General features: G+C 39.7%; 1 protein-coding gene across 12 annotated transcripts in view; it reads left to right on the top strand.

Moving 5' to 3' along the window:
• Positions 1-13330, top strand: part of SOX6 (SRY-box transcription factor 6) — a 702902-nt gene extending 689572 nt beyond the window's left edge. For 7 of the 12 annotated variants that reach the window (XM_030918960.1, XM_030918950.1, XM_030918958.1 and 4 more), the window contains one exon: positions 6674-7084. In XM_030918960.1, coding sequence (XP_030774820.1) covers positions 6674-6977 — 304 coding nt within the window. In that variant the 3' untranslated portion in view covers positions 6978-7084. Of the gene's footprint in view, positions 1-6673 lie in introns of all 12 variants that reach the window. The other 5 variants (XM_030918959.1, XM_030918957.1, XM_030918955.1 and 2 more) reach the window with 3 other exon arrangements.
• Positions 13331-13588: the final 258 nt, after the last annotated feature.

The following is a 13588-nucleotide window of genomic DNA, read 5'->3' as shown; positions in this document are numbered from 1 at the left end:
CGTTGTAGGAGTCTTCCCTAAGTTCTACTTGAACTCTTCCAGGGGTAGAGAGCTCACTGCTTCCCAAGGGAGCTAGTTCCTTTGTGGAACATTTCCTAATGCTAGCAAGTTTTCTTTTCTGTTAACTAAGCCATAATCTGCCTTCCTGCTACTTTGCAGGTTGGTTCTAATCTTCTTTCGTGTCTCCTAGAACAAATCTTCCCTTTATTTATGAGAATAGCCATTTAAGCATCTAAAGATGGTTATTTTCATACAGCTATTCTCATTACATCTTTTCTTCCCTGGAATAGATTACCTAGGATTTTCATTTGTTTTTCTCTTATTCATTCATTCATTCATCCTATATATTTAACAGATATTTACTGAGTTCCTCCTATGTTACAAGCAGTCTGAGTTCTGGAACTATGTCAGTGAAAATTTTTGTCTCTTGAAGCTTATATTCTAGTGATAGAAGTCAAACAAATAACAAACAAACAAATAAATAAATAATAGTGAGAAGTGCCTTAAACAAAGTAAAGTAAGGAAAAGGGTAGGAAGTTTCAGCATATAGGGTGCAATTTTAAATAGGGTGGTCATGGAAAACCTCACCGAGAAGGCAACATTTGAACAAAGGCCTGAGTAGGTAAGGGAGCAAGCTGTGCAGATATCTGGGAAATGTAGGCAGAGAGAACAGCAACTGCAAAGGTTTTGAGGAAAGATTGTGCCTAGTTTGTTCCAAAAAGAAATAAAGAGACCAGAATGACAGGAGCAAAGTGAGTAGGTAGGAAGAGTAATAGAAAAGACTTGTAAGCCATAGTCTTCATAACAAGGAACCAAGTTATGAAAAGCCTTGTAAGACATTGTGAAGAGTTTGTATTTGACCCTGAGTGAGATGGAAAGGCATTGATGAGTTTTAAGCAGAGGAATGCTTTCATATGACTTAGGTTTTGAAAGGATCACTCTATCTGCTGTGTTGAGAATTTTCTGAAGGGAGAATGGCCTGTAGCAAGGAAGCCAGTCTCTTACAATAAACCAGATTGGAGTTGATGGTGGTTTGTTCCAGGTTTGTAGGGTGTAGGGGTGGAGGTGGTAAGAAGTAGATGGGTTCTAGATGTGTTCCTGAAGAAGAAACAATAGGATTTGCTGATCAATTGGATACAGGGTTTGAAAGAAATGCAGTTATCATAGATTGGCTTATTCAGCTGGAAGGACGAAGTAATCATTAGCCAAGAATAGGATGGCCATGAGAGGGGCAGGTATGTGGGAGAATGATCAGGACTTTAAATTTTGCACCTATGAGATTGAGACAGCACTTAGACATCCAAATCAAATAAGCAGTTTTAATATATATATATGAGTCTAGAATTTAGGAGCGAGAGGCTTTCTGGAGATATAAATTGGGAAGTTGTCAGCATATAGATAATATTTAAAGCCATGGAATTAGATGAAATCACCAAGGGAATAAATTTAGATAGAGAAGAGAAGAAGTCCAAGGACTGAATCCATGGGCACTTCAGTGCTTAGATGGCAGGGAGATGGGAACTTAGAAGGAGCAGCCAATGAGATAGGAGGAAGACCAGGAGGGTGCGGCATCTGAGACAAGTGAATAAAATGTTTTAGCAAGGAGAAAATGATCAACTATGTCAAATGCTGCCTGTGTTATAGATCTGGGTAACATGAGGACCAAGAACTGACTTTTGGATTTAACAATATGAAGATTATTGATGGTGTGACCTTCATAAGCTCTGTTTCAGTGGCGTACTGGGAGTGATTGAAGTGGGTTTAAGAAAGAATTGAGTAGAAGAAATGAAGAAAGACAACTTTTTAAAGAGTTTTGCTTTAAAGGACATCAAAGAAATGGAGCAAGAGCTGGAGGGGGACATGTGCCAAGAGAGAGGTTTTTGGTTTTGTTTTTTATGGTATGAGTGATTATAGCATCTTTGCTGGGAATTCTATACAGAATTAATGATTCAGATGGGAGAGACAATTGTTGGAGAGATATCTTTAGCAAACAAGAACAGATAGTTTCAGTGCACAAGCAGAGGGGTTAGCCTTATATTGGATTATGAGCTGATTCAAAATATAGGAAGGCAGGCAGAGAATGGGGCACAGATACAGGGAGGCCTGTCAGTGTAACAGTGGGAGTTTGTGAAAAGTTTCTTCTGATTGCTTCTAATTTCTCCATGAAATGGAAAGTCAGGCCATTGCTTGGAGGGAGAAACAGGGAGAAGAAGTTGGATATTTGAGGAAAGTTAAGAAGGTAGGAAGTAATTGTCTAGGAGGCTAAAAGAAGGAGTGGGCTAGGACAATGTGCAACATGATGGCTGAACAGCACCAGAGGCCTGTTTGAAGTACAGGATTGTAAATTTAGAGACTAGTAAGTATGGCAGCGTATTTTTTCCAGCCAATTTCAGCTGTGTGGCTAAACAGAGTAGGCAGAGAGTTAGACTGAACTAAAGTTGGAGTTTTGCTATGTGAGAGAATAAAGAGTGTCTGTGAGGGAGTGAGTAACCATGGAATTGGAACTGGGTAAAGAGGTAAGTGGGGGCACAAGCAGGGAGAAGCTCAAGTAACTGAGGGCAGTGAAGGTGGGTTGAAGGGTCAGGAAACCGTAGCTCCTCAGAGGGAATGGGGAGTGAAATCATAAACTGGGCACTAGAGGGAGAAAACTAGAAAAATAAGGTGTGGTGGTTACAGAGCGGGATATTTAACATTGAGATGAGGCGTGACAGATGAAAAAGACAAGGTCCACTGTATGACAAAAGAGCAAGCAACTAAGATAGGGAGGGACCCAGATTATCACAGTGGAGGGGAGGTCACACTGAGATAGCCAGGTGTTAGAATGAACATCTACAGAGATAGCAAAGTCATCAAGGATCATGGCAGAGGTTATGTTGAAGAGACAGCAACAGTGAGCCAGGAACTAACATCTTTTAGGAATGAGGGGGACTGATCAGGCAGTGGGTAGATAAAGGTATGAGTGGGTGATGTAGTCTGGTGACATGAGATTCAAAGATGAGATTTTTAGGATGGAGGGATTAAAAAGTAGGTTGGAAGAGGCAATGAGGAGCTAAGAAGGGAACTACCCCACCCCCAGGCCCATTCATGTGAGGGGCATGGAAAGCAAATAACCAACTCTTCCAAGGCCCTTAGGGAGACTCACGGCCTAGAGAGAGAGCCAAGTTTCAGTTAGAGCAAGAAGGTGAGTCAGTAAGGACTAACAGTTGAGTTCCAGAGGGTATAATGGAAATATTTCAGAAATTAGAGAAAGGAGGGAGTTAGGGTTAGAGAAAGGGTTATACAGAACCAAATGTTATTCTTTGGGTACTTTTTCCTTTTTAAACATTTCTTAGAAGATGTCAACATTTTCTCATCTCAGATGCCCTTCTCTACATTCTGCGGTAAAAAGGAAGTCCTCTCCTGGCCAGGCTTGTGAACTAGAGTATTGTTTGACAATTAACCACCAATTCCAAATGGCTCCTGTGGGCTGGCACTCATGGAGAGTCCAGAGAATTACCTTGTCATTTTCTTGGTGCTCCCCCAGACCTAGGACATGCTTGCTCTCTGTGAGGTTTACACCAGCTTCCCAAAGGAGGAAAGGAAAGGGAATTAACATTTTCATCTACTCTGTAATGTAATGCTTTGCATATATGTTCTTACTTAATCTTCACAGTCCTGTCAAATGTGATTGTTCTAATTTATAGATGAGGAGAGGCAATGTCGGTGATAATAATTAGCCTGCCCAAGATCACACAGCCAGTAACTGGTGCAGCTGGGATTTAAACCCAAGCCAGTCTGACTCCAAAACCTGAGCTCTTTGCACCATACCACATAACCTTCTTCCCAGAAGGCTTGGAGAGGCAAAAATCATCTCTCACAGGAATAAGTTCTCACTCTAGCATTTATGTACAACCTCGAACAGTTGTATGTGAATGTGAGAACCTTACCAGAGCTGGACTCCCTTCATTTCCTCCAGGTGGGGAGTAACCCCTGGGTTTTTACCCTCACTGGCTTTTAGCACTGTCTGGGGGCTTAAAACAGCCATATCTATCTCTCCACTCCCAGGACTAGGCTTTTGAATATCATGTGTCTCACTCTCACTCTAGAAAGTAAATTGTACAGATGTTTTATTTGCTTGTTTATTTATTTTTAGCATTCCATTACCAGCTTAAAGTCCAAATACTCTGAACTATGTGGAGCCCAGTGTAGAAGATTTCAATTCCGATTTAAATTGCTAAGTATTTTTCTGATAGTGTGAGCTTGCCTTTCTCGCCCTGATCTTGACATGTACTGGAGAATTTGTGACACAGTGAAGGTTCAACTCCTGATTATGGTACTTGCGTGGCCTTGACCAAACAGCTTGAATTTTCTGAACCTTAATTGGTCACTTCATGTATAAAAGAGGGAAAATGATACCTAACTCTCTGGCTTATTATGAGGATTCAAGAAGATAATGTAAAAACACCTAAATATAGTTCCCAGCGCATAATATGAACTCAATTTAAATTTATTCAGTAGACCTATTGATATAGATATTCTATATCTATATCAGATATAGATAAAAATACTGCAAAAAGTGACCATCTATTCTTTGTGAAAAGAAAACGAATCATTTGATAGTTTGTTTTTATGCAGAGTTTATATTATAGATCAGCTTGCCAAATTGGGAATCTGTAAAATGGGTTAACATTGCAGTAAAAGCTTTCACTCTACACTCATAATGTGATTAAGGCAAAAATATTTTATTGCAGTTATTCAAATTCAGTAAAAAATATTAATGAGGCATTCAATATCTTGGTAAGGTTAGCATAAAATTTAATTTGTGTTAATTTGCCCAAAACTTAGGAAGCCAGAAGTATACTGTTTTAAAATTTGATTCAATAAGAGGGAAACTAATATTCTGTATGATGCTTCTATACATTGATTTAGATTCCTCTATTATCTGTTTCCTTCAGGCAACCAAAAAAACTCACCATGAGAATCATAAAAACTGGATCCATGTCAAGTGCTTAGTGTCAGCTAGGTGCTGACAGGCTCTATAGAAGTCAGGCATTTTTATGATATACAGTGAGCTTAGTGTATCTGTAGATTGAATATCTATAAAGGAAAGAGTGATGGGATTCAAGTCAGCCAATGGCTTAGATTCACATTCTGGCTCTGCTGGTTATTGAATGCAGGGCTTGAAGCAAGGTCTGATTTTCTTCATCTGGAAATGGAAAAAATAGTAACTTATGGGGTCATGATGTTAGTTGGGTGAGTTGGTATACCTGAAAATATTTTATATGTTATGTTAGGGATATGATATACCTTGTGGTGATTAAAAGAGGTTGCTAAATTCAGCGTGAACAGATATCTTACACCGTGTTTCTAAACCATCTCCATCCCTTCTCCCTCTGCCAGGCTGGAGGGTGTGGAGGTCTTTGTGAGAAAATTATGTTCCTCTGGACATGTCAAAGAATGGCAAGTAGCTAAGCTACTTCTTCATAGATTCAGGGTATTTTCCTGTTTAAGTGAGATGGATAGAAAGTTTCAGTGATAATGTGTAGGGTGAGTAAGAATTGTCCAAGTGATAATTGACCTGAAGTCATGAGTACAAAAAGTGGAAGGACCTTCCAGAACTTCCCTAACCCCGGCTTTTATAAATATGTGGAAATTGAGGCTCCAAAAGGATAGTTACAATGACCATTTGAAATAAATTTTGACTATAATTTACGATCTATAAAAGATTGAGAAACTTCTGGTGAATATTGCATATGTGAAAATAATATTTTAGACACAGTCTCTCTCTAAGTTAGTTGGATCTTTCATTCCTGTGTACCAGTTATAATGCCCTAAGTGAAGTTGAGAGACAGTAGTCATGTCTCCCTGCAGGAAGAGATTGACCTCCACAAAGGATCTGATAAGTTTATTTAAACTAGGGTAACATTATGGAGGAGTGAACTGGTGTCCAGGCCTTGCCACCCTCTGGCATCTAGGGTGAGGCAGCGTATCTGGTGTCTACTCTGTAACTCTACTCTGTTGAGTTGCAGAGCTCTCACTGCTCTTTACTCTCGACTCTCTTAATCCCAGCCCCAGTTCCAGCCCAGGGCCTCAGCAGTAATGACATCCAAGATGATCCTTCCACAGGGATTCTTCCTAACAAGTTCAGCCATGGAAATATGTAGACATTTACATGAATAACAAATAAATGCTTTGCTAAATCTCACTCTTTGGGACATGCTAGGTTCCTTCTCTTCTTGATTTATACAGTTCTCAAACCAAGGTGAAGACACAAACCTGCTTAATAGTGTCATTATAATATGTTTCATGCCACTAGTCTAATTTTCAAAATGTGCTGGGAGATCTTCAAAAATTATCTCACATGTAACTTTGCGAATTTCACTACATCATTTGTTCCTAATGCCAGGTGTTAGCCAAGTTTTGCATATTTACCAAGTTAAAAGAACCCTGCCTTTATGTTGCAAAATCGTCAGTAAATTGCTCCATCATATTGGTTTAACCCTTAACATAGCATCAAGGAGATTTTCAGGACTCCTCCAGGGAACAACTTTGTCACATTTTATTTGCTTAGAATGTTATTTAACATTTATTTAGGGCTCCCTTTGGAAAGTGTAGGGGGTAAATTCCAGTGCCGTACATAGCACATAAACGGATATTTCTCCCTTGTCTTATTTTGTTTTTTGAATCTATATAGGCAACAGCCTCAGATTCCAATCACCACAGGAACAGGTGTTGTGTATCCTGGTGCTATCACTATGGCAACTACCACACCATCGCCTCAGATGACATCTGACTGCTCTAGCACCTCGGCCAGCCCGGAGCCCAGCCTCCCGGTCATCCAGAGCACTTATGGTATGAAGACAGATGGCGGAAGCCTAGCTGGAAATGAAATGATTAATGGAGAGGATGAAATGGAAATGTATGATGACTATGAAGATGACCCCAAATCAGACTATAGCAGTGAAAATGAAGCCCCGGAGGCTGTCAGTGCCAACTGAGGAGTTTTTGTTTGCTGAATTAAAGTACTCTGACATTTCACCCCCCTCCCCAACAAAAAGTTATTAAAGAGCCCGCATGCATTTGTGGCTCCACAATTACATCAGCAGAATGGTCTTAATTGTTTCATAAAGTGTGAGACAGATTAAGTTTTCCCTGATTTTTCATGAACTTGAGTTTTTTGTCGTTATTGTTATTGTTGTTGTTGTTTTTTTTAATTTAGGTGAAGACATATTAAATATGAGACACCAGGACTTGAAACTTATCTCAACCCGTAGATGTCTTACAAGTCTTATATTTTTGTCTTACTTTTTTTTTCTTTTGGATGTTGATAAAGGTTTAAGTTACTGTTTTAGATGGGGTTAAACATTCTCACTCAGGTATGCTGTGCCGGCCTACAGGTTGTGAATGTGTTTTTATTCTGAATTATTTTAGAAAACAACTGAGGATTTCATATTGTGAAACAGAACAAGTCCACGGCGTGTGCAGCTGCATGTAGAGCATATTCAAAAGGCCTCGGAATTCCAATTTTCCATGTGTAGAGTTAAACTTTGAATGTGCCAAACTTTTTCATAACTTTTGAATCTTAATATTTTGAAAGTCTTAAAGGAGACACTGCAAAGTCTTAGACAATCTTTGGCATCTTAAAATAAAATAGCAAACCAACATTTTTTTCCAGAAAATGGTAAAGTACTCAGGAATCTGGAGACAAGATATTGTAAGGAATGAACAAGGTTGCCACAGTGCATGGACCCAATTGTGTTTGCCTGTTGACGTGCCATCAGTGTGTGATGTGGTATGACGTACACACACCGGAGCGACCGCCACACCAGATATCGACCGAGTGGTCTTCTCTGCCTGAGACCACCTCTCACTACATCCATTATCCCTTTGCCTTTAACCCTGACATTCAGTCTTAACACATTTTCTCTTAAATAATTTATTCATTCCAGAATGTCAAGGGTCCACTTACTATTTATTTTTTTAAAATTGTTGGTGGCATTAATTTAATAATTCTTGTTTTTCACCTTCCTTCCCCAAATAACTTTTCAGTCCTTTTCACCTCCTTCTCCTGTGTACATAGTGATTTTATGTCCCCAGAACGCCTGGAAGCATTTCTGAAACCAAGATATTATTAAAAACCTATTATTGTTTTTAATCATGAGTATATATCTGGCTGCAGGGCTGTGTATTGGGATGTAGGTATATAGTCTTACACTTAAACAGGTATGCCCCTGAGGTTCACTGTGACCTCAACTCTTTTGCCAGAATTTTCCCCTAATTCAGTTCACAAGTGGTAGGGTCTGCATCAGTGGCATTTCCCCCTGAATTCCATTCAGCAGCAAGGGTCAACAGTGGTGACTGCCAGGCAGGAGAGGCCTGTGACCAAACCTGAAGTCCAAGGCTTGTGGGCCATGCAGGAATCTCAGTGAAGCTGTCATGGGCTGGCATCCTTATGGTGAGTTGCCTTGTCCCAGCTGGCACATCCAGGGAGTTCATTGCAAAATCCCCAGGATGCAAGAAGCCACATGACAGCCTCAGAGCAAAGATGGTGGCAAATAGTCATGATACATCTAGAGAATGAAAGAAAACCATAAGGGAGGAGAAGGAGGGGAATACATTCCCTATATGGGATGTTCCTACTGTTAACTCTGGGGAACAAATAGCTCTGGGGGCAGCAGATGAGTTCCTCTGGCTGACTCTATCCGTGGCTACATGGGGACATGCCTACGTGTGAACAAGATGAACTGCATTTGTCACACAAGGATTTCTTTGGAGACATGCTGCTGGGGTGGGAAGCAGTGAGGTTTTATTCCTCATCTCCTAACTACAGGGAGTTCTGCCATGCCATTTTGCCCTTCCTGAAACCAGGACAGGTTGCCTATCGGGGGTCTTCACCCAGAGAGGTTTAATGGGAGAATGTCAGTGAATGGGATAGTTCACCTCATAGGACAACCCAGAATCTGATCACCAGGACATAGGAACAGCCCCATCAGATTTCTTGAGCCATTTTGTCACTTGGAAGAAAATAATGTACCTTCGTATTTTAAGAGTGCTCAAGGCCTAATAGCAATAAACAGGTCTAGCCAAGAAATTACCAGCTATTCCATTAGCTGGGAGTGCTCTCTATAAGCTGATTAAGGTACTGATAGGAACGCTTTGTTATTCATGTTGGTTGGGGATTAGAAATTTGTTTTTGTACATTTATTTCAAATGAGGAGGAGGTCATTTTTTTCTCAAAAATTGAGTATTTATTATTGTCTTACTGATTTCTTTGATTATATACCTCTCCTCCTCAGTTCATTCTTGTGTTTTTTTTTTTTTTCTTTCTTTTTGGCTTTTGCTTTTGCTCTCTCTCACTTCTTTCTTATTTTGTTGCATTGGTAGAGTGTTGTATGGCTAGCATTGTATTGTATGTAATTAATTTTGCACAAAGGCAAACATTTAGCATAGTAGGTTAATTTTGTTTGTTTTTATGACCATGCCAAAATAATATTCTGGGCTGGTGGAGAACAAAGGACTGTTCTTTAGGACTGAAACTTGATTTTGCTCGTAGTAAGTAAAAAAAAAAAAAAAAAAAAAAAAAAAAAACAACAAAAAACACACACACTCACAGATGTTGTTTCGTAAGTGTTATAAGCACTGGATATAAATGGTATTTTTTATCACTTCTGACTAATGTGAAACTGTTGTACGAAAACTACATGAACAAAAGTCATCTGTTTCGACTCGTGTGGGCTTGCCTCACAGTTGCCGGATTTGAGTCATTTTTATGTCTTGTTATTTCATTTATTTATGCAAAATACATGTGTGTATGAACACTTTGTTTTAGCTCCAGCTCTGCCTCAGTACTGGGGTTCAGTTACTTTTAGCCATGTTCTTAAAAATGAAAGGCTATTCAGGAATGATCTGATTGTAAACGTCTCTTTCATTGGATCAAACAGTAATGCTGTATTTGAATCTAAATTTTGTGTATAAGCAGTTTATTTATTAGCCAAGTTTGGCTCTAAATATTCATGGAAATTAAGAATGACAATCATAAGGATCACTTCATTTTATTTTCAGTGGGGCTTAAACAAGGTTTTTATGACTTTACCATCTCATTTTAGATTTTTCTAATGCGTAAATATAACATAGAAATAGAATTTATTTTTGGTTCATGAATACTTAGTGAGATATAAGTTATGTATTTCCTTTTTGTTCTCTATCCGTAGATGTTGGTCCAAACTGAAAGTTGATGAGTCACTGTGCCTCTCAGGGTAGTGAGTTATCAGCTACAGTGAGTGAGAGAGCAGTGTTCGGCCTGCAGCTGGGACAGCAAAATGCTTCACCAGGGTTCTCATGCAGTTCAGAATCCACTGTCCACAGATCCAGACATTTCCCTTTTTTCTTACAGAAAGTTGATGATTGGACATACTAAATTTCCGCTACGGTTAGGAGACAGTTTGCTTTGTGAGTCCACATAAATCTTCTAAGATAGTTCTGTGACCATTTAATAGCAAGAAACATGAATGCCATTACAAAGGCCAAAATCCACCTCTGAGATTGGCCATTAATAAAAGTCCCACCATGTCAGTTTAGATTCAAGAATGTTAAGCAACTTTGTTTTTGCGATGCTCCCTATTTCATAGTATCTTCAAATCAAAGATAAAAATTATCTCCATTTTGTTAAAGAACTTACAGGGTCAGGGTTCTCCTTGTCACTTAGAATTGGGACACTGCCAGACAATCCTCTCCTAAAAAAAAAAAAAGCCATATGGAATGGAAGGAAAAGGAGAAAAGAAGGAAGAAAAGAAAAAAGAAGGAAGGGAGAAAGAAAAGGTCGCTTTGCAGATATGAGCCACCAGGCTGACAACTTTTCAATTTCATTGGCAGATACGAAGCAGTGTCTTTTCCAGGAAGGTAGGGAAGCTGTGTTGTTTTCACACATATCCAGCCAGCCTTTTAGAAGCACGTCAGTTTGCTTCATTAGGTATTTGATACTCTCCAGCCTTGTCCTTAGGCCTGATTTGATTTGCCAGGGTCCTGACACCAAAGCCCAGGCCAAGTTCTAAATTCAGGTGTGGGCTCACAGTGCTATTGAGCTTGTCGAATTCTGGCCTCCCCTGAACATTAGCCCCACGGGAGCCTGAGGGTGTTTGAAAAGGGCGTGATCACTCTAGGGCTGAAATTAAAAGCTGCTTTCTTTTCTTTCCGAAGCCAGGCTGCTTCTTCGGAGCACACCCTCCTTAGCCAGGAGCACAGGCACTAGCTGAAAGCACGGATTGTTTTGGGAAAGCCCATTTACCCTCAGTGGGAAGGCAGCCTGGTCACTTGAACAGCACAGCTGAGGCTGCTTCTCTCAATTTACTCATTTTGCAAAGAATTGACCTCTACCAACTCATTAGGGAGAGGAAAAAGAATCACTTAGTAATTTTAAATCACATGAGAAGTCCTGTACCAAGTGCCAACAACTGCAAAGAAATGCAGCTAGAGGAATGTATTGAAATTGTTACTGGGTCTTCCTTTTTAATGAGAAAATGACAAAAATAGTTGCTGTAGCCCTGCCTGTGTACACGTTTGTCTAAGAATTGAGTTGGCACTTAAGCTCACTTCTCCAAGTATAATAATATTGTATGACCTCATTTGTCCTTTCACAAAAGCACTTGCATCATTTCCTTAAGTCATCTGCTCCCTGACATGTTTTCTTCCCTAATAAACAACTTCTGTCTGTCATTCCTGCCGACCATGTTCTGTTTCTGATGCCATATCCTATTGAGCGTTCCCCTGTATTAATATCATTGAAAGTATTGATATGCAAACACATTTCCTTTTCATCCCCATTCTGTCTTTCCCTTTGGGGACAGATTGCTTTCCAAAACCTCGTGAACAAGTATTTGGAATGCTGGTACCTTTGGGGCAGAGGTAAGGGTGGGCGGGATGGGGACAGAAAGGTAATGCTTAATGCAGATACTCTTCTAATCAGTGTCCGTGGCAGTATGAACGCTTGAAGAAAACTCAGTGACATATCTTGCTCAGTAGATTCTTATTCCTGAAGAACCACAAGCATAGTGAGGCCTCAGTGCTGGTGCTCTTGGAGTATGGGGAATGTGCAAATATTTAACTGTTTTGTATGCTGCACATTGCAGGTCTGCTCATGTGCATTCTCCCTTTGTCTTCTTTTGTCATATGTGTTTTTGCTTTTTTGAAAGTGCAGTCTTTATTGTACCCTCCTCCAGCTTGTAGCAAATTAGAATGCTTAGCATTTATGTTCATTCATTATTGTATTTGCCATGTAAAATTTTTATTACCTTAGACAAGCTTATAAGCTGTTACTACATAACTTATCTTACTGTAACTCTTTTATTTCCCCCGACGTTGTAATTTGTTTGTGATGTATATTGTGAAATTGTATTCTATGTTAATTTAATCAGCACAATTCACTGACATGCTGGACTGACATGCTGGCTGCTGTTTCAAAGTGTAAAGTTTGTGTAGGGCTGTTGGGACAACTGCAACTCTGTTGTCAAGGTACTGTGCTTTGGTTCCTATAGCAACACTGGGTGTGGCCCTTGAATTACTAAGGGCATTTAATACATCCTGGAGCAAAATTTTAACTGCAGATTTTCTTTGTAGAAATTCTATGTATAATGCAGGTACCTACTTGGCCCATGGCTGGTAACTATTTGGGCAATTAGAAAAAAAGAAAAAAACATAAAAACTAGTGTCTATTGCTGCTTTGAATATGTTTGAAAGTCTGAAAATGTAAATAGTTTATCAAAAAAAAATCTTGTACAGTCCAGTGTAAAGTTTTTAAATGACCTTAAGGGTTGCCATCACATCTTTCTCACACTCTCCTCTTGATAATAATAATAATAAAAAGTTTGCTAAGAATTAAAGAAATGGGAAAAAAAATCTCTTCAAATTTACAAGAATGAATCATTGTTCTTAGCTTTGTTGCATACACAAACTTCTTGGATTTCGTTGTGCAGTATTGATGTGAGATAAAGCTCAACATTGAATAATCTTTCAGTGGTACTTTTCAAAGTCTTCCCCTCCTCTGCCTCATAATTAAGGGAAAAGACAAATTGAAAGATACACTGTCTTTATCTATCCTGGTGTATGTTGGCACCTTAGCTACTTTTTTTTTCCTTTTTGCACAAGGTGCTTTCCTGATATGTTCAACATGCCATCTTTGGGTGATAATGTATATGCCGTGATGGGGCTCAGGCCCCTAAGGGGAGTGTCTATAAGAACTGCCTATTTATGCTCATTTACCTCAAGACTGTCCTCTCTACCCTAATCTAGTTGTCATCACTCCATCTTTTGTACTGCTGTTGACACTTACAAATTAAAGATAAATTTTGTTTTATGACCTCTGTGTATGGCCTTGTCTGTGCCCTGCCAAGTATCCCCACCACGGAGCCCCAGCCAGTCCTGAATGTGCCACCCTCTTGCCGCTGGAGCCTGCAGAGCTTTCCTGCCCTCTGTCATTGCTTCTGCCTGGCCCAAAGGTAGGTCTCTGAAAGCCATGGAACCTCTTGGCGTGGAAAGACTTATCTGCTCTTTTCATTGTGGAGCACACCCGGCTGCAGCAGGAAATACTTGTGGATTTAGAAGGGAGGAAAGGGAC

This window comes from Rhinopithecus roxellana, chromosome 15, assembly GCF_007565055.1.
Source record: "Rhinopithecus roxellana isolate Shanxi Qingling chromosome 15, ASM756505v1, whole genome shotgun sequence".
Classification (NCBI taxonomy): Eukaryota; Metazoa; Chordata; class Mammalia; order Primates; family Cercopithecidae; genus Rhinopithecus; species Rhinopithecus roxellana.
This window is presented reverse-complemented; position numbering and strand designations above follow the sequence as displayed.